At 46.0% G+C, this 25,014-nt stretch overlaps 1 protein-coding gene across 3 annotated transcripts in view; it reads left to right on the forward strand.

Moving 5' to 3' along the window:
* Window positions 1-25,014, forward strand: part of WSCD2 (WSC domain containing 2) — a 128,653-nt gene that overhangs the window by 85,899 nt on the left and 17,740 nt on the right. For all 3 annotated transcript variants that reach the window (XM_011935702.1, XM_011935693.1, XM_011935708.1), the window contains 3 exons: window positions 12,730-12,851; window positions 16,414-16,588; window positions 23,294-23,458. In XM_011935702.1, the coding sequence (XP_011791092.1) occupies window positions 12,730-12,851; window positions 16,414-16,588; window positions 23,294-23,458 (462 nt within the window). The remainder of the gene's footprint in view (window positions 1-12,729; window positions 12,852-16,413; window positions 16,589-23,293; window positions 23,459-25,014) is intronic.

The raw sequence follows: 25,014 nt of genomic DNA on the forward strand, positions 1-25,014 counted from the left end.
TCAGTTCAGGTATGAAGGCCTAGGAGGGCAGAGGGCAGAGGACAGAGGTAGCACGTGAAATCCAGGCCAGAGAATGTTCATAGAGTGGCTTTCTGGTTTGGCTGCTAATATCACGAGTTTTTAACTTAGTGGCAGATTTATCACCTTTACAGCTGATCGTCTTTATGTCAATATTTATGTTATTTTGATAGCAACATTTGGACCATCTGAAGAGATGACCTTAAAGTCAGGGATATTTAGAGGGAAAGCTGCTGCCAGTAACACATCCTAGTGGATGAAGCTGAGATAGATAACAAGAATTGGATTGTGTATATCATTAGCCAGACACTAGCCAGACCTCCTTTTGGTTAATGTTCAGGTTGGCTGAATAACCTGGACACAGTCTCAATATCTCTTTCTCTCCTTCTCTCTCCCCTCTCTCCTTCTCCCCACCTCTCTCTTCCTCTTTCTCTCCCTCACCTTCCTCTATCTCTCTTCCTCCCTCTCTCCACACCTGTTTCTCTCTCTCTCTTTCTCTCTCTCTCTCACACACACACATACACACATTCAGACACACACACACACACACACTGCTGTGATCACTTTGTATTACATAATAACACTTTCACTGACCATGGGTCAGCTGGGGGGCTACTGGCAGGAATGCTGCTGCACCCCTCACGTACCCCTTCTGTGTGGCACAATTATTTGGGTGGTGCTTTGTACCATCTGAGAATAGCATTTTTGTATTATGTCCAAGAGGAAGAAACACACTTATTTCTACTGAGAGTGGAGTCCTGGATTCTCTAAAGTTCATCACTGTTGTTCTGAATCATCACCATATAAGGTTTGAAGCTTGAGCACCTTCAGCTGGAGACCCTAAAAGAAAATCTAAGCCTTATTAGTCCCGAGGCTACCAAGACTGAGACTTAGAAGGAAGGCAGTTTGGACAAGGAGAGAGATGGTTGACAATGTTTCAAATCCAGTTGGCAACATGGTATACAAAGAGAGTGCAGGAACCATTCATTGAACCAAAACACTTAATGAGCTCTTCTGTGGATGAGGTATGGAGAAGCTCAGTGGTCAGTAAAGCACAATGCCTGACCTCAAGGAGCTTTCCATCTCATGGGGCAACAGACCTGATACTAGTGGAATTGGTTCAACCATGAGTTAGAAGGATAATTTTGTGCAGACCCAATACAAGTAGGATTGGTTGAACCAGAGACCCAGAGGGCTGCAGGGGCTCTGTCTTCAAGAGCCAAGGGAGCAATTTTTGAGCTGAATCGCATTCTAAGAGGATTCCAGGTGAAGGGGACAGCCATGGGTTCTAACTCATGATCAAAAGCCCAGAGTCAGCTAAGGTCATGTATTGAATGCTATGTTGGAAGCACCTTTTTCACTAATGTCTGCATTTTACATTGAAGAAACTGTGGCTCAGAGAATAGAAATGGCTAAATTGAACAGCACTGGGGGAGGCTCCATAAAGGAGGAGGCAGCTCGATAAAGGAGGGGACATTTGATGAGAAGCTTGAAAGGTTGTTTCCTGGCAGAGAAGAGGAGAATACTCAGACTCAAGACAAATCACTAAGCAGTTGGAGAGGAATTAGGCAAATAAAAGAGAGCACAAAAGCCTGGTGCCTATTGCAGGAAATGACTGGCAGGCATGGGTTTTCTAAGGCTACTGTGCCTCTTAGGGACTGAGCATAGGCTGGAACCCAGGTCCATGAATCCCAGTTAGGGTACCCACTTGCCACAGTGATGTAGACACCCTGACCCTGGAATTTGGTTCAGAACACCATCTTCTCTCTTTTGGGGGAACTCCTTGGCTCCAGCTCATCTCCTCCCTTCCCTGACCCCGATCCCTCCTTTCACCTTGTTTCCAGACTCTAGGCAATGTGAAACTGCAATGTCTTTGCTCTGACTCAGTGGCATCTTCGATTTCCTAGGATTATGCCTAGGATTTACTTTGTACACAAATAAGTCAGAAAGGGATGCCTTCCAAGTCACTGGCACACAACTCTGGCATGTATTACATCAGGCAAGAGAAATGAGTGAACGCTCCAGCAAACAGCTATGGCAGAAACCAGATTTCATTTGTAGAGTCATTAGTTGGTATTAACACTGTGTCCTAATTGTGTTTTCCTGAGCGGTGGCACAGAACTCTTAATGATTGGAGAGATCTAAAGGAAGCTTATTATCTCCCAAGCACCATTCTGGTGGGGCATCTGCCTCGCACAGGATGCCAGCCTAGGTGTTTCTGAGGTGAGGTGATGGAATGCTCCCATAATAGTGAGAGCATTAAAAGGTTAGCAGAGCAAATGTCTGCAGGTACCCTGCTATTCTGCCTTGACACTGACTTTCGGGCACATGGACTCTTTGCCCTTGTTACAAAAGAACTGAGAAATGGACTTCTTTCTTGGTCAGATTACATTTTTCACAGCAGTTTGCTAAATGTGTCAGCAAGTATAGCTCTCCTCCCGGGGGTAGAGACCTGCTGGTGATTTGAGAACATTATGGCTTTATGGGATGTTGCAAGAAATTTCATTTGCCTGAAAGACTCTTGCAAGATTTGGGTTGCAAAGTTCATCAGAACGGGGCTCCTGAGTCCCAAGGGTGTCTGTCCATGGTGCTGACCACCCTTTAGCACTGCCTAAAACTCCAATGATGGCAAACCAGCCTCTCCCACGGATCTGCACTTTTTTCCTTTTGTTTTTTCCTTCCTAGTTTAGTGGAGACATTATGAAGCTTACACTATCACTGAAAAAATAGATACCTTATTTATGGTTCACAATTTACATGGTGGATTTTGTGTACTGTTGTTAATTCTGGCATTTTTTTGTCTCCCAGAGTTAGAAGGAGAATTTTGTGCAGTGCTTTGCTTTATGTTCACTGATCCTCCATTCCAACTACTTCTGCTGAGAGAAACCCTCAGATGATTAGGGAACAGTCACCTTTGCTGGAATGGACCACGTCTAGCTCCTTCTTTGCTAGGCCTGGAGGCTTCTTCTACTTCCCTTTGCTGTAGGTCTGGGAGCCCCGAATTTCATAATTCATATGGGACCCCATGAACTCTTCTCTGTAGGGCCAAGGGAATGAGAGAAAATATTTCTTCTTCTGCATCATGATGGGAGATAATTGGTTTGCTCTTCTCCCCTAAGCAAAATCTAGGTCATTGGACAGGAAAATATTGGGAGCAATGCAGGTTTTGGAATCAGGCATAGTGTTTCTATCCCCACTCTCTCATTTGATGGGTGTATTGACTATTGACTTTGGTCAAGCCACTCGTTCTTTCTAGGCGTCAGGTGCTTCATCTATAAAATGAAGACAATCCCAATCTTTCACAATTTCTGTGGCCACCGAGTGAGGAAAAGACTAGAAAGCACCTAGCACAGCGCCTGTTACAGAGTAGCTTTTTCCTAATGGAAACTCCCCAGTTCACTCCGAGAAGCACCCAATTCAAGCGATTTGAATTTCCAACAGCCCACAGGAGCCTTTGGTAATGTCTAAAAATAGCTGGCTTGAATTCTCTTTGGACAGTTAGGCTCTTTGTGTAATTCAATCTGTCTCTGATTATAGGTAGCTAGGTAGCCATTAACAGCTTCCAGCTCACTGCCTTTCCTCCTCACCAGCATCTTTAATGCAGTGGAGCTTGGCCTAATTACCCAGGGGGTGGTGGCTTCTTTCAAACCAAGGAGAACTCTTCCACAGCTGCCTCTAAGCTGATGCCAGGTGACATTTACCTCATTTTTGTGAAGCTCCAGAACAAAGAGATGATAGGACTTCAGAGACACTTGCAGCTGGTTCCGGGCTGTTCTTCGTCTGCCCCCAGCAAAGGGAGTTGATGAACAGTTGCTCTGCTTGCTTCTTGCTAGTAAAAAGCCCAAGCTGCTGAGGTCATGTACCATCCCAGCTAGCCTGGCAATGCAGAGCTGACATTGTCAGAATGTGGGGCATGGGCTTTTGCAATCCTTGGACTCCCACTGTGGGGCCTGAGAGGATTTCTGGAAAATTCAGGTAGCTGGCATGGGGGTCTGTGGAGTGCAACTTGTTAAAATTGGGCAGACCTTTTTCAGGATAGTAAGGAGATGGGAAACTAGGATGTGATGTCAAACAAGATTGGGGTCAAATCCCAGCTCTGCTCCCTATCAGCTGTGTGACCTGGAAAAGTAATTGAGTCTCTGCCTATAAAACAGGATAATAATATTGTTCACCTCATAGGTTGTTGTGAGGATTACACAACATACTTAGCACTAATGACATAGAGTAAACAGCTGTTGTTATTATTGCCATCATTGGCAATTATTTAGAAAGGTTGATTATTAGGAAGATGCCATCCAGGGCTACTGCTGTTGTCATTCATGACTCCAGGGAGTACCATTCACATAGACTATGAGCTGTGAAAAGCAATGGCCCTGAAATCTGTCAAGGATTTTCCTTGTAATTGAAAGTGCTCAAAGATCCAAGATGTTTTAAGTTGGGTTCTCCCAAAACAGGGATGTGAACCTTGGCTACCTGGAAGGTGCTGCCAAGATGCACCCATAGGGGACTAGAAAGGTAAGATGGAGAAGAAAGCTAATACAGGGTCCCTGACAAAGCAGGTCTCTAGTAAGGACAATGGAAGCTTAACCCCACTGGAGAGCTCTGGGGGATGGTATTGAACAAACTTCAGACGTGTTTCAGCTGAGGAGCAGAAAGCTGCTGTATTTTTTTTTCCTCCAACTCTCATCCATCATTGGCTGAGGGTGGCTCCTGGGGAGATTAACTCCCTGGCAGGCCCAGCCTGTCCCTCACAGGCCCTAAGGCAGAGTCATGGTCACTATCAGCCTATAATGGAATGGCAAATGCCAACAGCAGGCATATTAATGGACCACTGACAGCAAACAGTGCATGGGTTCTAGCCACCCTCCATATATTACGGGCAAGTGATGGAGAAAGGAATACGAAGTGGCGTGGTTTGAGTACTTACGTCTCAGATACTGTTGTAAATGCCATCGCATGGACTTTCACCCCAACTGTGCAGGGTAGATGCGACAATCCTCAATCCTCACGTACAGATGAGAAAAACTGAGGCTCAGCAAAGTGAAGACACCTGCCCGATGGCACACAGCTCAATAAGCAGCTGACCCAGGCCTGTCTGACTTAGAGCCAAGGCCCTTTCCTCGGGACACCAGAGCCTTTTGCAAACAAGAAAGCATCTTTTCACTGCTGTGGAAATCCAGAATTCTTTATACCACAGGAGAGTGTCAGGGAAGCCAAGGGATTCCCTTGCCACTTCCCTTTCATTTTCAGACATAAGAGATGAAAGAGTCTCTCACCCACTGAAGGGGAGGGCCAGGTGACCCATATTACAGATGGAGGAAATGAGGGAAATGGGGAGAGTAAATGTCTTGGCTACCATGTGTGTTCTGCATTCAGATCACCAAGACAGTGGAGAGCCACCTGCAGAGGGAGATGGCCTCCAGAGAGCTCCCCAGGTCCCTGGGTGTCAAGCTAAACCAATCCCTTCCTGACTTGGAAAGCTCTTCAAACCTTCTGCTGGACATCAGGAAGCCCTCTGTGACTTCACGCAGTTTCCTCACAAAGTAAAATAGGCCAGACTTCAGGAATGCCTTCCACCCAGGAGATTAACTGCTCCTGGAGCTGACGTCCCAAACTGTTATCCCTCACCGCACCCCCAGAACACATCTTGCCCAAAGAGGTGCACAGTAGTAGTTTCTAATCCATCTCGGGCCCTTTAAGTCCTCTAAAAATTTCACCTTATTTGGTATTCAGAGCATTCAGTTTAGCCCTCCTCTCTAAGCTGGGAGAGTCAGGGACTCATTAGCAGGTGTTTAAATGTCAAAGGGAGGCCAGTCTCTGCAGAGCTGGATCTACAAAGACTTCCTTCCTCTTCCTATTCTGGCCTCCTAATATCTAGGCAGGCTGGAAGAAATCACATGGAGAAATGCCAGCCTAGGGATTCCACATGACTCTCCCCCTCTTTTCAGTCTAAGGACAGCAGGTAAGGAGACAGACCTTTGACTGCCCCCTCTCTAGTACCTGTAGCTCACAAAGTTTATCCATGTCCATCTCTGAATGATTCACCCAATATTTATGCACCCATTTTAGAGATGAGAACATTGAGGCTCTGAAATGAGAGGAAATTTGCCCATGGTCAAAGACAAGGAAGGGCAGAGGTGCCATGTGAAGGAGAGTTCCCCGTTTTACAGCTGAAGATGCTGAGTTCCAGAGAGGAGAAACAAAGTCAGAATGAGAATTCATGTTTCCTAATCACTAAGTCTTCTGCTCCTCAGCCAGGATGGCTCACCCTGAGCCTGTCAGTCCAGGGAAATGCCATGGCTCTCTGGTGTGGTGCCAGGATGGAAGGCCTCTCCTGGGGCTCTGGGTCAGGGTGGGTCCCCTGAAGCTCATCTGGAGATGCATGTTAATATGACCCATCAGCGGACTGAGCCCAAAAGATAGGTGCCCAGCTTGGGAACAGGGGAGAGGGCAGCGCGCTTGGCCAAGGAAGCCTAGAGGAAGATGCATATGTGCCACCCACAGGCCCTGAGTGATGCTCCAGTGCCTTCAATTATTTGGGTTCATGCTCTTAGAGGATACAGGGGTGACTCCTGAGGGCGAAGGACCCCAAAGACCACCCTGGGCTTGCTTCAGCTTTCACATGCCCACAGTCAGACATGCACACTCCCATACAGAGATGACTTGTATGTGAGATCCACTGTGATGCAAACAACTGGGACAGACACCAGCAGTGTCCCTGGCTGTGGGCACCAGGTGCAAGGGTCCCCAGTGCTCTTGGCATCCTGGGAAAAGACTCCACCTGGGCTGCACTCCATCAGAGGGATCTACCCATCCAGTTACTCTCTCTTCTTATGGTGCATTTCCCCTTGCACTGGGGAAATAAGTATTTTTATCTGAACCTAGGTGCCAGCCTTTGAGATGATTGGGAAATGTCAAACCCCTGGTGGCATTGAACCGGGCTCATGAGGGACTGGCTGAAGCCCAGCCTCATCCTCTACTAGGAGAAGAGGAGCCCTCTTCTCAGCCAGCTGGTTGCCAGGCAACCCAGAGAGAGCCCCTGGGGTTGTTGTCTCCACGTGCACAAACACCTTATGGTAAGACTCAACCTCCTAGAGGTTGATTTGATGCACAACCACACAAGTTATCTACAGAAGCACACAGTCAAACGCACAGGGCCAGAGACTCCTATGTTCCCCCACAGACCCATGATGTGCAGATGAGCACGGTCTACAGGGTCACATTTGCATTCTCAGAGGTCAGCATCCACATGCCCAGACAGTTGGATCTGCACTCACACTGGCATGAGCACAGTCACACATACACATGGGATGCACACATCATCACTCACACCCTTTCATACACAGATGAGCACTGTGTGCACAGCAACAGACACACATTCAGTGTCACATCCCACTGCTCAAACAATCTCAGTGCAGCCAGACCCACAAGTGCCCTCACACAGCCTCTCCTGCCCCCATTAATGCACAGACACACACACACACATGCACACACATGTGCAAACACCACTCACTTCTTCAGACAAGACTGTGTCTTCCCAACACACTGCTGTGTTGGGGGCCTCAGACCCCACCAGGGTAGTGGAACAGGACTCAAGAAAGGACCCACATTAGAGGATAAGAGTTGGTGGGCTTGGGATCCCTACAAGGGTACCCAGGACTGCCCTAGCCCTAAAGGGGCCTCTGTTGGCTCCAACCCCCAAAATACTGTCTTTAGCAACCCTCCAAGCTCTAGCTTACAACCTGGGAGGATTTCATGATGGTCCCTCAAAGAGGATCCTGGTGGGGAAGAGGGAGGTTAACAATTTGAAGTTGGTTCTAGAGACCCGGGGTCAAGATCTGGACATTTGAAGATGCTTAAAGAAGAATCAGACTCCAGTGCCAAGGGACCTCAGAGTGACAGCCCTGACTTTCTGAATGATTTGTGGTGAAAAGCAGAGTGGACATGAAGGGTGGGAGAGAGAAAATCAATGTCCCACTGTTGCAAAACGCAAAAGCCAGGGGTGGCTTTTTAAAAAGGGACAGCCCAGGAGAGTGCAGACTTGGAGTTCAGACATTCCCAGGTTGGAATCCAGACACTGCCACTTGTCAGCTGACAAGTGACCTCTTGGGCAAGTCACTTCCCCTCTGCACCTGTTTTCTCTTCTTTATGAAGGAGAGAATGAGATCTTCCTGCTAAGGGTTAGGAAGGTTCCACTGGATAAGATATATCAAGCATTTACACAATGCCTGGCACTTGATAAATATCAAAGATGTAAGTCTGACTCTTACAAGCTGGGTGACTCACATCAAGCAGTTTCAGTCCTCTGAGCCTTGAGTTTCCTCATCTGTGAAAATGGGGAGCCCCATATGACCAGGGTGAATGGGAGAGTTCAATGAGACACATGTGTCAACAACTCAGCCTACTTCCCATCACATACCATACAATCAATACATGGTAGCAAAAACAATCACAAAAATATTATGATTTTCTTAAAGACAAGGTCCCACTCTGTCAACCAGGCTGGAGTGCAGTGGCATGATCATGGCTCATTGCAGCCTCAACTGCCTGGGCTGAAGCAATTCTTCCATATCAGCCTCCTGAGTAGCTGGGACTACAGGCATGCACCACCACCCATAGCTAATTTAAAAAAAAATTATTTGTAGACATAGGGTCTTGCTATGTTGCTCAGGCTGATCTCAAATTCCTGGGCTCAGGGGATCCTCCTGTCTTTGCCTCCTAAAGTGTTGGGATTACAGGTATGAGTCACTGCACCGGGCTAATATTATATTAATATAAGCATCTATTCATAATAGTATCATTATTATTGGAGGAAGCACAGGCTTTGGAGACAGGGAAATCTGGCTTTGATCTCACCCTGTTGTTTGCCAGCTCTGTAACACTAGAAGCCAGCGAGTCTGCCTCAGCTTCCTCAGTTTTATCATCTGTGAGATGGAGGTACTCATAGCATCTATCACCTATGGGTGCTGTGCAGACTGAGTGGACCCAGAATTCCCAGCATGGAGCCTGACATTAGCAGGAACTCAGTAAATTCAAGTGGAGTGGAAAGAGCGGGAAAGTTAGCATCTCGTTGCCCAGTGACCTGACTTAGCATCCGGCTGAGTTTTCTGGTTAAGTAAGAGTTCATCCACAGTGTTTGGGACTCCCCAACTCATTGCCGTAAATCTTCAGCTCAAATGCCCACTTCCCCAGTGGGTGTGGCGGCTCACACCTATAATCCCAGCACTTTGGGAGGCTGAGACAAGCAGATCACTTGAGGTCAGGAGTTCCAGACCAGTCTGGCCAACATGGTGAAACCTCATCTCTACTAAAAATACAAAAATTGAGCTGGGTGTGGTGGCACACATCTGTAATCCCAGCTACTCGGGAGAATGAGGCAGGAAAATAACATGAACCTGGGAGGCGCAGGTGGCAGTGAGCCGAGATCTGCACTCCAACCTGAGCAACAGAGGAAAACTCAGACACACACACAATGTGTATAGCACATGCTATGGACATCATGCTCTAGGTGACCTTACAGGGCATCCCACTCAGCAACCCAGGCCACAAAATGGATGACTGTCCAGTGTTTCTCTACAGGGCACTAGTGGCATTTGGGATGTGGCACGTGCTCATTTAGGAGGTGAAGGGCTGTCCTGTACAGAACAGGCATACACATTTCTGGCCCCAGCCCTTCAAGTGCCAGTGGCCTCAAATCACTGGAGCCATCAAAGGTGTTCCCACACTTCTTTGAATGTTCCCAGGGTAGTAGGCATGAGAGTCACTGCACAGTTTAACTCCAAGTCCTCATTTATATGTGGGGAAACTGAGGCCTGGAGGGACCATGGAGCAGATGAGCAGCATCCTGACATTATCACCACTACCACTGCCACTTGTCTCACCAGGATAAAGCCAGAAACCCAGAAAGCTAAGACAGCAGGAGTCTGAGGGATGCCCTGGAAATTAGTCATTTAACCAAATTCCTAATGTCCTCTTAGTTTTCTTGGCTTGTCACTGCAGTGAGCAACTTCAGCCTATCAGGTGCCATGTGGTAGAAAGAATCACTAGGGTGTCTTTGATGGCTAAAATATAAAATTATCATTCATAAACACCCTCCCCCCACCCTTCTGCTCAGGGAGTTATTCCATATCCTCTTCTCTGCACATAAATGTAAATATATATGTGTATGCTAAAAAACGCTTTTACACTCTCGATAGACCCAGACACCGCTACATAGAGAGACATATGGTTTTTGCAACTTGCTTTGCTTTTTTCCAAGGGCTAACACTTTGCTTCTGAGCCTCAGTAAGTTTTTGCAAACGATCGGTCCTTAGATTTGTCTTGCAACCTCTTCTCTCAAAGCCCTGTTTCTCTCATCTGTAAAATGAGAGTTTACAATGAACCTTGCAGGATTTTCAAGAAGGTGACATGAGCTGACGTTTCTGAAGTGCTCAGCAGAGGAGATGACATATAATAGGGATTCAATAAATGGGTTCTGTTCTTGCGCTGATGGTTTTCATCACACTGTGTTAACAATGCCCTTTGTTTTATGTGGATGGCTATGCTTCCGGAAGGGTATATACAACTCAGAATTTGAGAAATAACCCAATTGTAAATGTATATCACCAGCCTTTCAAAAGATTTAACAGCGGCCACTTAAATTTTGTTTTAATAGATATGGAGGGCTCACTATGTTGGCCAGGTTGGTCTTCAATGCCTGGCCTCAAGCAATCCTCCTGCCTTGGCTTCACTTGTTTTGTCTTTATTACATAAAACTACATATTCATTGTAGAAAAAAGTTAGAAAAGAGTTTTACAAAGAGATGGAAATGAAAATTACCTATATTCCTACTGGATTGGTCAGAGTTCTCTAGGGAAACAGAACCGACAGGATTAGAACCAATATGATATGTGGATAGATATATTAAGAGATTTATTTTAAGGAAATTGGCTCACGCGATTGTGAGAGCTGGCAAGTCCGAAATTCGTATGACAGGCCAGCACATGGGAAACTCAGGCAGCAGTGAATGCTGCCATCTTGAGATGGAATTCCTTCTTCTCCAGGAAGCCTTAGGATTGCTTTTAAGGCCCTCAACTGATTGGATGAGGCTCACCCACATTATCAAGCATCATTTCCTCTACTTAAGGTCAACTAATGGTAGATGTCAATCACATACAGAAAATACCTTCATAGCAACATCTAGACCAATGTTTTGCCAAACAGCTGGGCACCATGGCCTAGCTAAGTTGACACATAAAATTTATCCTTCACACCTACTGTCCAGGGACATCATGGTTATTAACACATTGATATATGTCTCTCGAGAGATTAATTTTCTACAAAATTGTTATTATATAACATGTAGGATTTGACATTCTCAGTTTTTATTTAACTTTGTATCTTAAACACATCTTCCTCTGGTTAAAATAACTTTTAACACCATTTATTTCAATGGAATTCCACCTTCAATAGAATTCCATTGTGTGTTGTCATTCCAGACATTATTGGCCCAATTATCTAATTGCTGGACACCTAGGTTGTTTCTACTCCTTCACTTGTTAATTTTTAAAATGCTGCAGTGAACAACCTTACTGATAAATCTTTGCGCACATCTGTAGTGGATGCTATAGGCACCCACCCAAGTCCCCTTTCCTGTGGTGACTGTTGGTGGCAATCAGTGGCTCACGACTGCCCCGTTCTCTGAAAAATAGCCTTGGGCCCATCAGAAGCAAGCAGCCCCTCGCAGGAAGTTATGCCCCACCGTAGGGCACAGCCCACAGCCAAAAACTGACTGACACTGGAGACTAGGATAGACAAGGCCAAGGCAAGCCAGCCCCCTTTCCTTAAGGTGGGGCCAATTCTATAGTGCAATTTCTCATCCAGAGCCTCCTCCTGATCCCTGCCATGAGACCAGGATGGAGAGGGGACCCAGCTGAGATCACATCCTTACTTAGCTCTGTCTGGTCCTGCCTCCCGCTTTCTTTCTCTGAGAGCACACCTTCAATGAAACATTTATCTCAGGCTCTGCTTCAGTAGCCCCAACCTAAGACAACATCTCTAAATATTTTCTTAAGGGATGACTTCTATTGAAGATGTGACAACGGACTCCAAATTTTTTATTGTGTAGCTGCACTATTTCTGGGTTAAATTTTCTTAAAGGGATTCCCTCTGACATGTCAGTCCCTTGCAGCTTGTTGGTGCCCAGTACTGAGTAGGTAGGGACTTCTGAGGCCCAGGACTTTTCCCCTAAAGCCCAGGGCAACGAAAGGGAGAGGAGAACCCTAGTAGTAGTAAGGACAGGACAGCTCCAGACCCCTTGCTTCCCTCAGTCCTCAAACACTCAGCCCTGATGAAATCACAAAAATCCTCTGTGCACTTGATAATTTCCCCGAATGGGGCAGTGCCATGGTTGGGAATGAGGAAGTGAGGCATGGGAATCTGACAAAGAAAGTGAGATAACATGGCCCAGGAAGAATGTCATCTCAGCGACCTGGGTTGTTGACAAAGGCGCCAGGGTTGAGGAGAACGTTCTTTGATGCATCGAGCTCATTGACTATGAACAGACATGTTCAAGAACAGAAAACATAGCCGCTCTTTCCATCTCTGCTTTGGCTTGCTCTGTGACCTTGGGCAAGACTCTTGCCTTCTCTGGGCTTTCTTCAGAAGGTGGTTTTCCCAACCAGATCTGATTTCTTGTATATCTGACTGGTCCTCCTCTCTCTGGTTCTTCAGATGGAAGTGCAGTGTTCCGGGGCTGCTTCCGCAGGCCTGACAACCTTTCCCTGGCCTTACCCGTGACAGCTGCCATGCTGAACATGTCCGTGGACAAGTGCGTGGACTTCTGCACTGAGAAGGTGAGCACAGGGTGGGGCCCACGGAACTTGGGGTCGGGGGGACCGTGCAGCACAGCTGAAGGAACCACATGCTCAGCTGGAGAAGCAACAGCTCATTCGAGATACATGTAGTCGCTGACTGGGATCTATGACATGGGAGAGGGATGTGACCGTTTCACGTGGATCTAAGGGACTAGAGCTACACAGAATAGATTTTCTTGCCTTTGAGGAAGTCAGTTTTAATACTGAGGAATAGTTAGGAATGAGGGTTGTTCGTCCATTTTCATACTGCTATGAAGAAATAACTCAGATTGGGTAATTCATTTAAAAAAAGAGGTTTAATAGACTCACAGTTTCACGTGGCAATGAGGCCTCTCAATCATGGTGGAAGGCAAAGGAAAAGCAAATGCATGTCTTACATAGCAGCAGGCAAGAGAGCATGTGTAGGGGAACTGCCCTTTTTAAAGACATCAGATCTCATGAGACTTATTCACTATCATGAGAACAGCATGGGAAAAACCCACCCCCATGATTCAGTTCCCTCTCGCCAGGTCCCTCCCGTGACACATGGGGATTATGGGAGCTACAATTCAAGATGAGATTTGGGTGGGGACACAGCCAAACCATATCAGGGGGTGACATTTGAAGTTGGCCTAGAAGCATGAAAAAATTATCAAGTAAAGGTAAGGACAGTCCCACCTTAGGGCAGAGGGAGTTCCCCATTGGAGGAGGGGTGCGAGCAGAGGCCAGGCAGCAGTGTCATCCAGAGCTTTGGGCACTGGATAGCACCTGGGTTGGATGTTCTTTTTTCAGCCTAAGGTGCTAGATGTCTGACTATTTATACTTCCTCCCTAGCCAGGCTGTGAACTCCTGGAGGGTAGGGGCTATGCCTTGTATATTTTGTGCCCCCCTTCAATATCCCCAGCACAGAACTGGGCACATAACTGGCACTCAGCGATGTCCAAGGAGCTCCAGCTCAAAATGAACTAATTACTCAAGTGTCCAGAGGAGAACCATACCTCCTCCACCACCGAAAGATGATTGGGCATTTCATTCATTCTAGAGAGTAGTTGAGGGTAGAGAGGTATAAATGCTTAAACACCAAGAAGAAGCTTTCTTCTGCAGGACTTGAAAGAGAGCTGAAAAAAGAAATCCCTTTCTCACGGTCATGCAATACACTGCAGTAAATGCCCCCTTAGTGTGATGGTGCTATGGGACCCATGCTTTGGGAAAAGCTGTCTGAGTCTGTTCTCAGACTCAGTGGATCCAGCCACACAGGTGTGACCCTGGTTTGCTACCAGATTAGTCCTGGACTAGCTACCAGGGAGAACTAGGGGTGGTGAGTCAAGTTTAGAAGCAAATTGGGCAAAAGACAGACCCTTGCCCACCAGATCTCAGGTCCATCCTGCCCCCACTTAGCTGTTCAGTAGAACAAATAAACCAATCAGAAGCACATCTCCCAACAAAGACTCCCAACAAAGTATACAGAGGTATCAGTATCTCCTTTGGGTTAAAAGAACAAATTTAGAAAGCTTTTCCCAAAGCATGAGTCCTATATCACCATCATGCCAAATCTTCAAATATTTAATAAGACCCTACTGTATGTCAGGACTCCTGCTTAGTGCTGGGGATGCAAAGTAACAAGATACAATCTCTATACTCAAGGATGCAGGCATTCGCTGGATATCTACATTGTGTCACCTCCTGGGTGCTCAGACCACACCCTGAGTCCTGGATGCCCCCATATGCTCTGAGTCATCCTGCTTGGCTATTTCTCTCATTGGGCGTCTAAGGCATGAAGCATTTCTCTGGAAGTCTAAAAGGCTGCAGCATCACAGCAGTGGCTGCTTGCTGAGAACATCCTCCATGCAGCCCTCTGCACCATGGATCATATGGTTTACTTCTCAGGCCAAGCCTATGAGTTGGACATTTTCAGTCCCATTTCACAAATGAGAAAACCAAGATTCAGACAGGTGAAGTCATTTGCCTAAGCTCTCAGCAGAAGCGAGTGGCAGAGCTGGAGTTCACACTGGGGACTGACTCCAAATTCAAGCTCTTAAACTTCTGAGCCACCCTGGTGACCACACTAGAGAGGCTTCCCACAGCTATTCAAGAGGGACCAGCCTACCTCAAATAACCAAGCATTTCTTAAGGACTTGCTGTACTCCTAAGAGGCATTCTAGAAGATGGGAGGTGACATTTGTGAGATTAAAGGAGGCTTGGCTGTCATTTGGTTCAGCTCTCCCCTTAGCAGGAATCCCTCCACCCACATGGCATTCCCTCACTTCCAGAGTGCCCTGGGGAAACCTACAGATCCCCTGGAGTTGGGGGGACAAACAGGCATGTGACAGTGAAATCATGGGGCAAACTAGTGTAGCGAAGTGTCAGACTGTGCACAGGGCTGGAGAGAAGTGAGGGTGTGTATGTGGGAACAAGAAGTCTCCCTGCAAACCTCCCTCTTCCTGTTTTCTCTGATCTTCTTAGGGGGCAAAGGAAAGAAACTAAGGTGATCAAGTGGACAGGGATACAGAACTGCTTGTGTCATGATAGAGGGTCTGAGGTTTAGGGTGTCAGAGGAGGCTCCAGGATTCTCGTTATTTAGAAAATGTCATCAGTCATGGCCCAAGCTGACCCTCCAGTATATCAGCACTTCTGCTCTTCACCTAGGTGCTGCAGTTTCTATTTAATATCTTCTAGGAAAGAAACCAAAGCTACCGTGGCAAAGCTGGCTGGATCCAGCCACACAGGTGTGACCCTGGTTTGCTACCAGATTGATTATTCCTGGGCCGGCTACCAGAAAGAACTAGGGGTGGTGGGTCCAGTTTATAAGTAAATGGGGCAAAAGACAAACCCGTGCCCACCAGGTCTCAGGTCTATCTTGCCCCCACTTAGCTGTTCAATAGAACAAATAAAGCAATCAGAAGCAGCTCTCCCAACAAAGACTCTGGGTACACAGGGGTATCAGTATCTCCTTTGGCTTAAAAGAGCAGACTCAGACAGCTTTTCCCAAAGCATGGGTCTCATCTCACCATCTCACCAAGGGGGCATTTACTGTGGTGTATTGCATGACCATGAGAAAGGGATTTCTTTTTCAGTTCTCTTTCCAGGAGAAAGCTTTGTCTCAGTGTTTAAGCGTCAACACCTCTCACCCTTAACTACTCTCTATGCAGGAAAAATGGAGCCAACCCCAGGCTCACAGTCTTGGTTGGCCAGAGTGCCTAGTAGAATTTAATCACTTGTTTTGTTTCTATATTACGTGCATTTACAGTATGGAGATGTATGGAAGTGCTACTTGTCCACAAGTACTATTAGTGGTAGCAATACAAAGTATCCTTTGAAATTTAAGTTTCGAAAAGTGAATCGACTTAAAGGAAACCAATAAGTAAACAATAGTACAGTAGGTGCACAGATAGGGCAAAATCATAAAAGCACAGTTTGTGGATGGAATTTGGGGACCCTCAAGTTGAGGGAGACTGACAGAGAAGGCAGTGGTTGGAATGCAAATCCTGTTCTCCATTTGGAGTCTGAAGCTGTCCAGGGATTTAGCAACTCTCTTCCTCTTCTTCTCCCACTCCATCCCCAGGAGTACCCGCTGGCAGCTCTTGCAGGCACCGCCTGCCACTGTGGATTTCCCACCACCCGTTTCCCACTCCATGACAGAGAGGATGAGCAGCTCTGTGCCCAGAAGTGCAGCGCGGAGGAGTTTGAGAGCTGTGGAACTCCTAGTTACTTCATTGTGTACCAGACACAAGTCCAAGGTGAGCTAGGCCCTTCCCCAGTGGACCCCAGATACACTCCCAATGGCTTCCCTCCCAGACGTGTCCCTGCCAGTCCATCCCACACAGCCTGCAGCAAGGAGAAAACCATGCAAGCCAGAGGGCAGGGCTGATGAACTCCACCAGGCTTAGAGTTCTAGGATGGGCAACAGAAGGAGTTCCCAGGGTAGGGAGCCTTCTGATGACCCATCTCTATCCCTTATCACCAAGGACCCTTGGTGGCTCCTGTAGTAACAGCAAATGAGAAGAAAGACTGAGTCTCCCACTGGCTGCAACACAGATTCACTGCTTTATCCTAGTCATTTCCCCTTTCTGGGCTGCAGTTTTTCCATCTGTAAAATAAAACTGTAGACTGTTAGCCTCCAATGTTCCTTCCAATTCTAAGATTTTGTCAATTTATATATAAATTCTTCCTTCTCTCTCCCTGTCTCACTCATCCTTTCCACTTGCAGTCTTCTTCCTTTGCTAGTGGAATCCACACTTACTGTTATCTCCTCTTCTGTCTCTTGGGGCTACCAGACATGATGATAATGATGGTGGTGAGGATGATGATGATGATGGTGATGGTGATGATTATGATGATGGTGATGGTGATGATGATAATGATGGTGATGATTATGATGATGATGGTGATGATGATAATGATGGTGATGATTATGATGATGATGATGGTGATGATAATGATGGTGATGATGATGAGATGATGATACTGATGGTGATAATTATGATGATGGTGATGGTGATGATTATGATGATGGTGATGGTGATGATGATGATGATGATGGTGGTGATGATTACAATGATGGTGATGATGATGATGATAATGATGTTGATGATTATGATGATGATGAGACTGATGGTGATGATTATGATGATGGTGATGGTGATGATGATGATGGTGATGATTATGATGATGATGATACTGATGGTGATAATTATGATGATGGTGATGGTGATGATTATGATGATGGTGTTGGTGATGATGATAATGATGATGGTGGTGATGATTACAATGATGGTGATGATGATGATGATAATGATGTTGATGATTATGATGATGATGACACTGATGGTGATGATTATGATGATGATGATGGTGATGATTATGATGATGATGATGATACTGATGGTGATAATTATGATGATGGTGGTGATGATTATGATGGTGATGGTGATGATGATAATGATGATGGTGGTGATGATTATGATGATGATGATGATGATGATACTGATGGTGATAATTATGATCATGGTGATGGTGATGATTATGATGATGGTGATGGTGATGATAATGATGATGGTGGTGATGATTATGATGATGGTGATGATGATGATAATGATTGTGATGATTATGATGATGATGCTGATGGTGATGATTATGATGATGGTGATGGTGATGATTGTGATGATGGTGATGGTGATGCTGATGGTGATGATTATGATTGATGGTGATGATTGTGATGATGGTGATGGTGATGCTGATGGTGATGATTATGATGATGGTGATGGTGATGATTGTGATGATGGTGATGGTGATGATTATGACGATGATGATGATACCGATGGTGATGGTGATGATGATAATGATGGTGATGATTATGATGGTGATGATGATGATACTGATGGTGATGATTATGATGATGGTGATGGTGATGATAATGATGGTGATGGTGATGATCATAATGATGGTGGTGATGATTATGATGATGGTGATGATGATGATGATGATAATGATGGTGATGATTATGATGATGATAATGACAATGATGGTGATGATTATGATGGTGATGATGATAATGGTGATGATAGTGATAAGAGTGATGCTGATAGTGCTGATGATGGTGATGATGAAAGTGATGATGATGATGATGGCAATGAGAAGGAGCAAGAGGAGGAGGCAGCAACACTTGTAGTTTCTTGAGGTCTTCCTCTGTGCCAGACTCAGTATTGCATCCTTCATATGCATGTTTTCATTGAATCCCCTCAACTCTCTATGAGTTGGAAACAGTCATTATACCCTCTTTACTATGGGGGGGGTAGGGGATTGAGACTCAGAACAGTTGAGGAACTTACCTTAAGTCATACTGTGTATAAACTTACCCAATAAAACCCATTTCTCCTGACCAAGGTATCATGAAGGGTGGGTGGCACTTGGGTGGGGATTGGGGGTCATCCTTTGCCAGGACACAGCCCAAAGGAAGCCCCTGAAGGATCACCTCAATGTCTGAATATATTGACCATCTACTATGTACTGGTCCTTATGCCAAGCCTCATCTCATTTAGTGATGTGAAGTCCACAGTAAACCTATGATCAGGGCAGTATCATCCCCACTTTACAGATGACAGAACTAAAATTCAGAGAGATTGGGAACTGGCCACAATTATACATCTACAAAAGCAATTTGTTTTCAGGTGTCTGACTCCAAAGCCCCTGCTGGACACCTTTGCCCATGCTCCAGTGACACTCCCCACAGTCTGGAGAGCCAAGAAAACACCACTGGATTAGACCTCTTCCTTCTTATTTCCCAGTCACCAAGCTGCCATATGTGGTTGAGCAGGTTGAGCATTGCACTGGCACAGCCAACAGAAAAAGTAGTGTCTGAAAGCCAGCCACATGTTGTGTGCCCTGGATGGCAGAACATCTGTCCAGAGGAAGGAGTGGGCACATTTTTCTGATTTGCACAAAAGTGCTGTACGAGCTAGTGGCAGCCCCACCAATAGCCTGTCCCTGTTTGACTGATGGGGTAACAGTGGTGATCAGCTGTGGCTGTTTCTATGGTAGCTAAAGTCCTTCTGAGAGCCTGGTGAGCATGTGGCTCTTGGCCCTATTTACAGTCCTATGGGGAAGGATGAGTCTTTGTTAGCTTTCAGGGAAATGTTGGTTAGTCTTTGCAGAGCTGTGCTGCCTTAGCCTGCAGGGGAAAGTCATACACAGATTAATTACCCTGTGATCATGAACGGCTTTGAGGTGGCCAGAACAGACACTGGCGCCTTTTCAACAGCAGATAACGATTCCTTAATTGATGAGTTCGCTCATTCCCAGTGCCCTACCCCCAAGGCCATTACTAGGGCTTCCATTTTTCCACATCACTCTTGCAGTTTCTACACACTAGGGAGGTTTGACAGTTATGTGGCTCATCAGCCTGCCAAGAGCCTGGCCCACCAGGGCTGCCATTTATTGAGCACCTACTGTGTGCTAAGCCCTGATGCCCCCTATGGGAACTAAATAATTATTGAACACTTGCTCTGTGCCAGGCTCTGTCAAATCTTTTACCTGCCTTAAATCATCTAATCATCCAAACAGTCCAGTTGCATAAGCACTGTTATTCACCATTTTACAAATGAGGTAACTTGGCACAGGGAGGCTGAGTAACTTGGCCAGAGTCAAACGGTTCAGACATGGCAGTGTAGGGATTCAAACCCAGGGAATCTAGGTCCCAAGACTGCACTCTCAACCCTAGCTTCTCAAAATACATTGTGAAAAATTCACAGTCATTATCCCACACAATTGTGTAAGGTTTATTAGCCCTGTTTCATAGGTGAGGAAACTGAGGCTTAGTGAGTGGAAAGCCTTGTTCAGTACCACACAGGTAGGCCATGACAGTTCTGAATGGAAACCCAGGTTGGTCTGATTCTAGAACTGCATATAATATTGCCTCTAACAGCTGCTTAATTTATAGGGCTTAGGAACCAAATCAACTTTCTTTATGGCACTGAAAACCACAGCTTTTACCTTGGGGTTGGCCTTGGCCTCCCAGGAAGTATTTGAATAGAGAATTCTGTTTTGGGGGGAAATTAAGGAGCCTGGTCTGCCCCACCCGACCTATCAACCCAACATTTTATTCTGGAAAACAAAAAAGTCAAACCTCCAGAAAAGTCGCAAGACTTATGCAGTGAACACCTATATACTTATTCCATAGAATTTTGTGATGTATGTTAACTTTTGCTATATTTACTTTATTGTCCATCTCTCCATTTCTCCATCCCTCAATCCTTCCTAATTTTTGGTGCATTTCAAAGTAAGTTGCAAGCATCATTGTACTTCAGGATGTTGTCATTGGTTATAATTCAATATTAGCTTTTCTGAAGTAACATTTCCATAGAGCAGAATGCAAATATTTTAAGTGTACTAGTTAATGTCAACTGGGTAATCCACTCCCCTATAAAAATATAAAACATAACCATATTCTAGAAAGTTCCTGTGTCTGGGCTCCTTTTTGCAGTATATTCCAATGAAAACCATTCCCTGAAGCTTACCTGGCTTTGCCACAGACAAATAAATCTGTTCGTCTCAGAACAAAAATTAAACAGGAAGGAGAAGAGAGCTGAACCTCCAGCTAGCAGCAACAATACCAGGAACCACAATCTATTCTATCGGCACTTCCAGCATGTTTGTCTTACTCTAACATGGCATTCATTCATGAATTTCATTCTCCTAAACAACCTCAGGCTGTCATCACTGCTTAATAGTCCCATTTTATAGGTGAGCAAATTGAGGCTCAGATAGATCATCTTTTTCCTATGTCATCCAGCAAGTAAGTGGAAGAACTGGAATTTAAATCTAGGAATTCACACCTCTCCTTCAAAGGGCTTTTGTGTGAAATCAATGAGGCTCATAGTAAGACTTCAATAAATAGTAGCTAATGCAGAACAGGAAAGATCCCAGTAAAATCTTGGGAAGGAATTACCTATAGGAGGGCAGAGTGATCTTCCCTTGTGCCCGAGTAATCACGTGAGGTGAGCTTGTCTGTTGAATTGAGCATGGGGCAGTCACTGAAGACCTTGCCCATAACCGGTTTGGAACAGTGAACAGGAAAGAGGCCAAGTGCAAGGGCCAAGGAGTAGACGGAAGGGAGGAAACGTGAAGAAATATGGACAACTCTGCTGGCAATGTGGCAGTGATGGGGTGAAGGGGAGCTGGTGGTCGCTGGAAGGGGCTCTTTCTAAATGATGGAGCTATTTGTTCCTGCTTGAGTGCTAATGTGATTGAGAGAGAAAAAATATTGGGGTTGGAAGGAGCAAGGAGCTTGAAGAAGGAGGGAATGGAGTCCACACACATGAGCAGGTGATGAGTGGCTTCCCCAGAACGGGGAGAGATGGAGGTGAGGGGCCATGGGAGGTGAGGGAGGTTTGCCTGCCTTCCCTTGGATGGTAAACAAGGGTGGAGTTCATCTGTCCCGGGCTGAAGAAGGCAGCACTGAGACCTGGGGCCTCCAGGCCTGGATCTGGGATTCTCTCATCTTCCTTTCTGCTCCAGCGCCCCCTGCTCTGAGCCTTCCCTCAGCTGCCTTTGCAACTGAGGGAACCAAAAGAAAAGCTTGTGCTTTCTTAGCTCCCTCTGGGGTTGCAGTGGGAGGTGCTGGGGCTTGCATTTTCTGTTAACTCTGATGGTAATGGCATTCTGCAGGCTCTGAAGAGCCAGAGAATCAGAAATATCCAAATGGTACTCACCACCTCCCAACCCATTTTACAGATGAGGAGCCTGAGGGCTAGAGAAAAATAATACTGATGCCTTTTGAGCACTTTAGAGTATTAACATATTACATGCTTTGTTTCATTCAATCCTTACAAGAGCCCTACAAAATAGATATTAATAGATATTATTGTTATCCACCCAGTCACCATTCTACCCATTCATCCATCTAATCAAGAAGCAGTTATTAAGTACCTGCTGTATACCAGATATTGTGGAAACTTTTGGTGAATCAGCAAAACACAATACGGGCAGGGTTTCTGACCACATGACTAATTGCATGAATAATTATCTGAATTGCAATTTTGATCAACAATATGAAGGAGATGGATGTAGTAATGCACTAATGATAGCCCAGGGAGTCAGGAAAAGAGGGGAGAGAGGAAGGGAGGAAGGAAAGAGGAAAGGAAGAAGGAAGGAAAGACAGACAGATAGACAGAGGAACCCGTTCAACTGAGAGCTGAAGAACAAAAAGCAAAGGCAGGTAGGAGGCAATGGAGAGGGAACAGCATGCATGAAGGCGCTATGTCAGGATGGAGCAAAGCACAGGAGAGGAAATACGGAGAGACCAGGTGACTGGCATGTGGTGGAGTGGATTAGAATGAGCCTGTGAGTTTGCAAAGGCCAACCATGTGGGCTTGGAGACCAAGATAAGAACCCTAGACTGCATCCTGTGCTCAAAAGGCATATGTATTAGTTTTCTCTAGCCCTTAGTTTCCTCATCTGTAAAATGGGTTGGGAGGTGGTGAGTACCATTTGGGTATTCCTGATTCTCTGGCTTTTCAGAGTCCGCAAAATACAAGAATAACAGAAAATACACGATGGATGCCATTGACGGTTTCAATCTGGAGAAAAGGGTAGGGGTGAATGGGAAAGACTTGCTCTGCTGGGGGTAAACTGGGGCTAGAGAGAAGATTCACCCTCCCAGCTGACTTCTATTGGATCACTACTATGGGCTAACCACTGTGCTTGTCCCTTTCCATCATTATCCCATTTAACACTCACCTCAACCCTACGAGGGGGGAACCATCTCCCTTAATTTACAGATGGGAAAACTGAGGCCCAACGAAGCTTTCCCATGACCCACGCAAGTGTCCTGTGCCCTTGATCACCTGGCTGAGAAGTGGCAGGGGTGGGGCTCATACCCTGGTCCCTTTCAGACAGGCTCCATCTGCCCCTGGTTTTGACCTCTGTCCATGCTCCGCCCTTTTCAGACAACCGTTGCATGGACAGAAGGTTCCTGCCAGGCAAGTCCAAGCAACTTATTGCTTTGGCCAGCTTTCCAGGTGCTGGCAACACGTGGGCTCGCCACCTCATTGAGCTGGCCACGGGCTTCTACACTGGCAGCTACTACTTCGATGGCTCCCTCTACAACAAAGGTGAGGAGACGGCAGGGAGGGCAGGGCAGGAGGTTCCCTGCGCTTGGGAAGGTCCCCCCTTGGAGGATATGGGAATACTCCTTGAGTACCTACTGCATGCCACTCACCTCTCCCAGGCACACTTATTGAGACTCACTGCATGCTTGGTACCCCCCTACTTCCTTTATGCCCCACAGACATTTATTGAGTCACGTCCTGGATACTCCACTAGCATCCATTCAATAACTGACATTTATCAAGTACCTATCCTATGCCTGCTACCTTTCCTCCATTTAGGTTACCACAAACATTTCTCAAATACCTACTGTGCCCTGGTACCTCATTACAGATATTTACTGCAGCAACTCTTTGATGTAATAGAGGTACAAGAACTAAGTTCACTTTGGGGATATTTATTGAGCACCTACTATTCACCAGGTGTCCTCTCCACATTTAAGTCGACAATATTCGCTATGCAGGGTGCTCTATTTTCATTCCATTCACAGATGTTTACTGAGCACTGGAATGTTCTGGATGCACTTTCTAAGTTAGGTGTCCCAACATGCATTTGTGGAGCACCAACTGTGTGTGAGGCGCCTCATGTAGGTTCAGATTGCCAAAGATGTTCTCTTGGCACCTAGTAGGTGGCCAGGTGCCGTATTCTTATTTAACCCTGCATAGAAACCTTGTGAGGTAGGAGGATGATGTTCTTTCCCAGAAATGAAAACTGAGGCTTGGAGAGGAGAAATAACTTGCCCAAAGTCACACAATGTTTTGTTTTTGTTTTTTCAACAAGCTGATTGGGGATTGCATTCTAGTATTTCCCAGTTTCAAAGCCCACATCTTTATTATTCTATCACACAGGTGAGAAATTCCTGGGATTCTTACTGAGGAACAAGAAATCATGGATGAAATGCCCCTTGGGCATGAAGGCCTCTCCTGGGCATGGTGGGAGATATCAGGGAGGCAAGGCCTCCTCTTGTGGGAGGCTTTGCATCTACATGTGGAGCAGCCCTTGGCCATGGTCTTTGTGTCTGCAAACCAGCTGAAGACCATTTCCTGGCTGTGTGACTTTAGGCAATTTACTGTACCTCTCTGATCCTGTGTCCTCATGCACAAATTAGAAATGAGAGTACGTACCTCATGAGGTTGTTTCAAAGCAGAGGTGTCCCATATTTTGTCTTCCCTGGGCCACACTGGAAGAAGAAAAATTGTCTTGGATCACACATAAAATACACTGACACTCATGATAGCTGATGAGCTAAAAATAAAATAAAAATAACCAAAAAATCTAATAACGTTTTAAGAAAGCTTATGGATTTGTGTTGGGCCACATTCAACGTCGTCAATAAAAGTTGGCTCTGGGTACTCTTGTCTGGGTGCCAGGCACTAGCCAGACACAGCTTGGTGCCAATAAAGAGTCATCCCCGAACCCTAGCTCAGGGAGAGCCAGGGGGCATGTCTTTCTCAGGGCGAGACACAGGAGGGAGGCAGAGACTGGGCAAGAAAAGGCAAAAAGAGTGAAGAGGGACAGGCTGATGGTTGGAGTTGGCAGCGGGTCAGGCAGGGGAATCTGC

This window comes from Colobus angolensis, unplaced genomic scaffold (assembly GCF_000951035.1).
Source record: "Colobus angolensis palliatus isolate OR3802 unplaced genomic scaffold, Cang.pa_1.0 Scaffold10, whole genome shotgun sequence".
NCBI lineage: Eukaryota > Metazoa > Chordata > Mammalia > Primates > Cercopithecidae > Colobus > Colobus angolensis.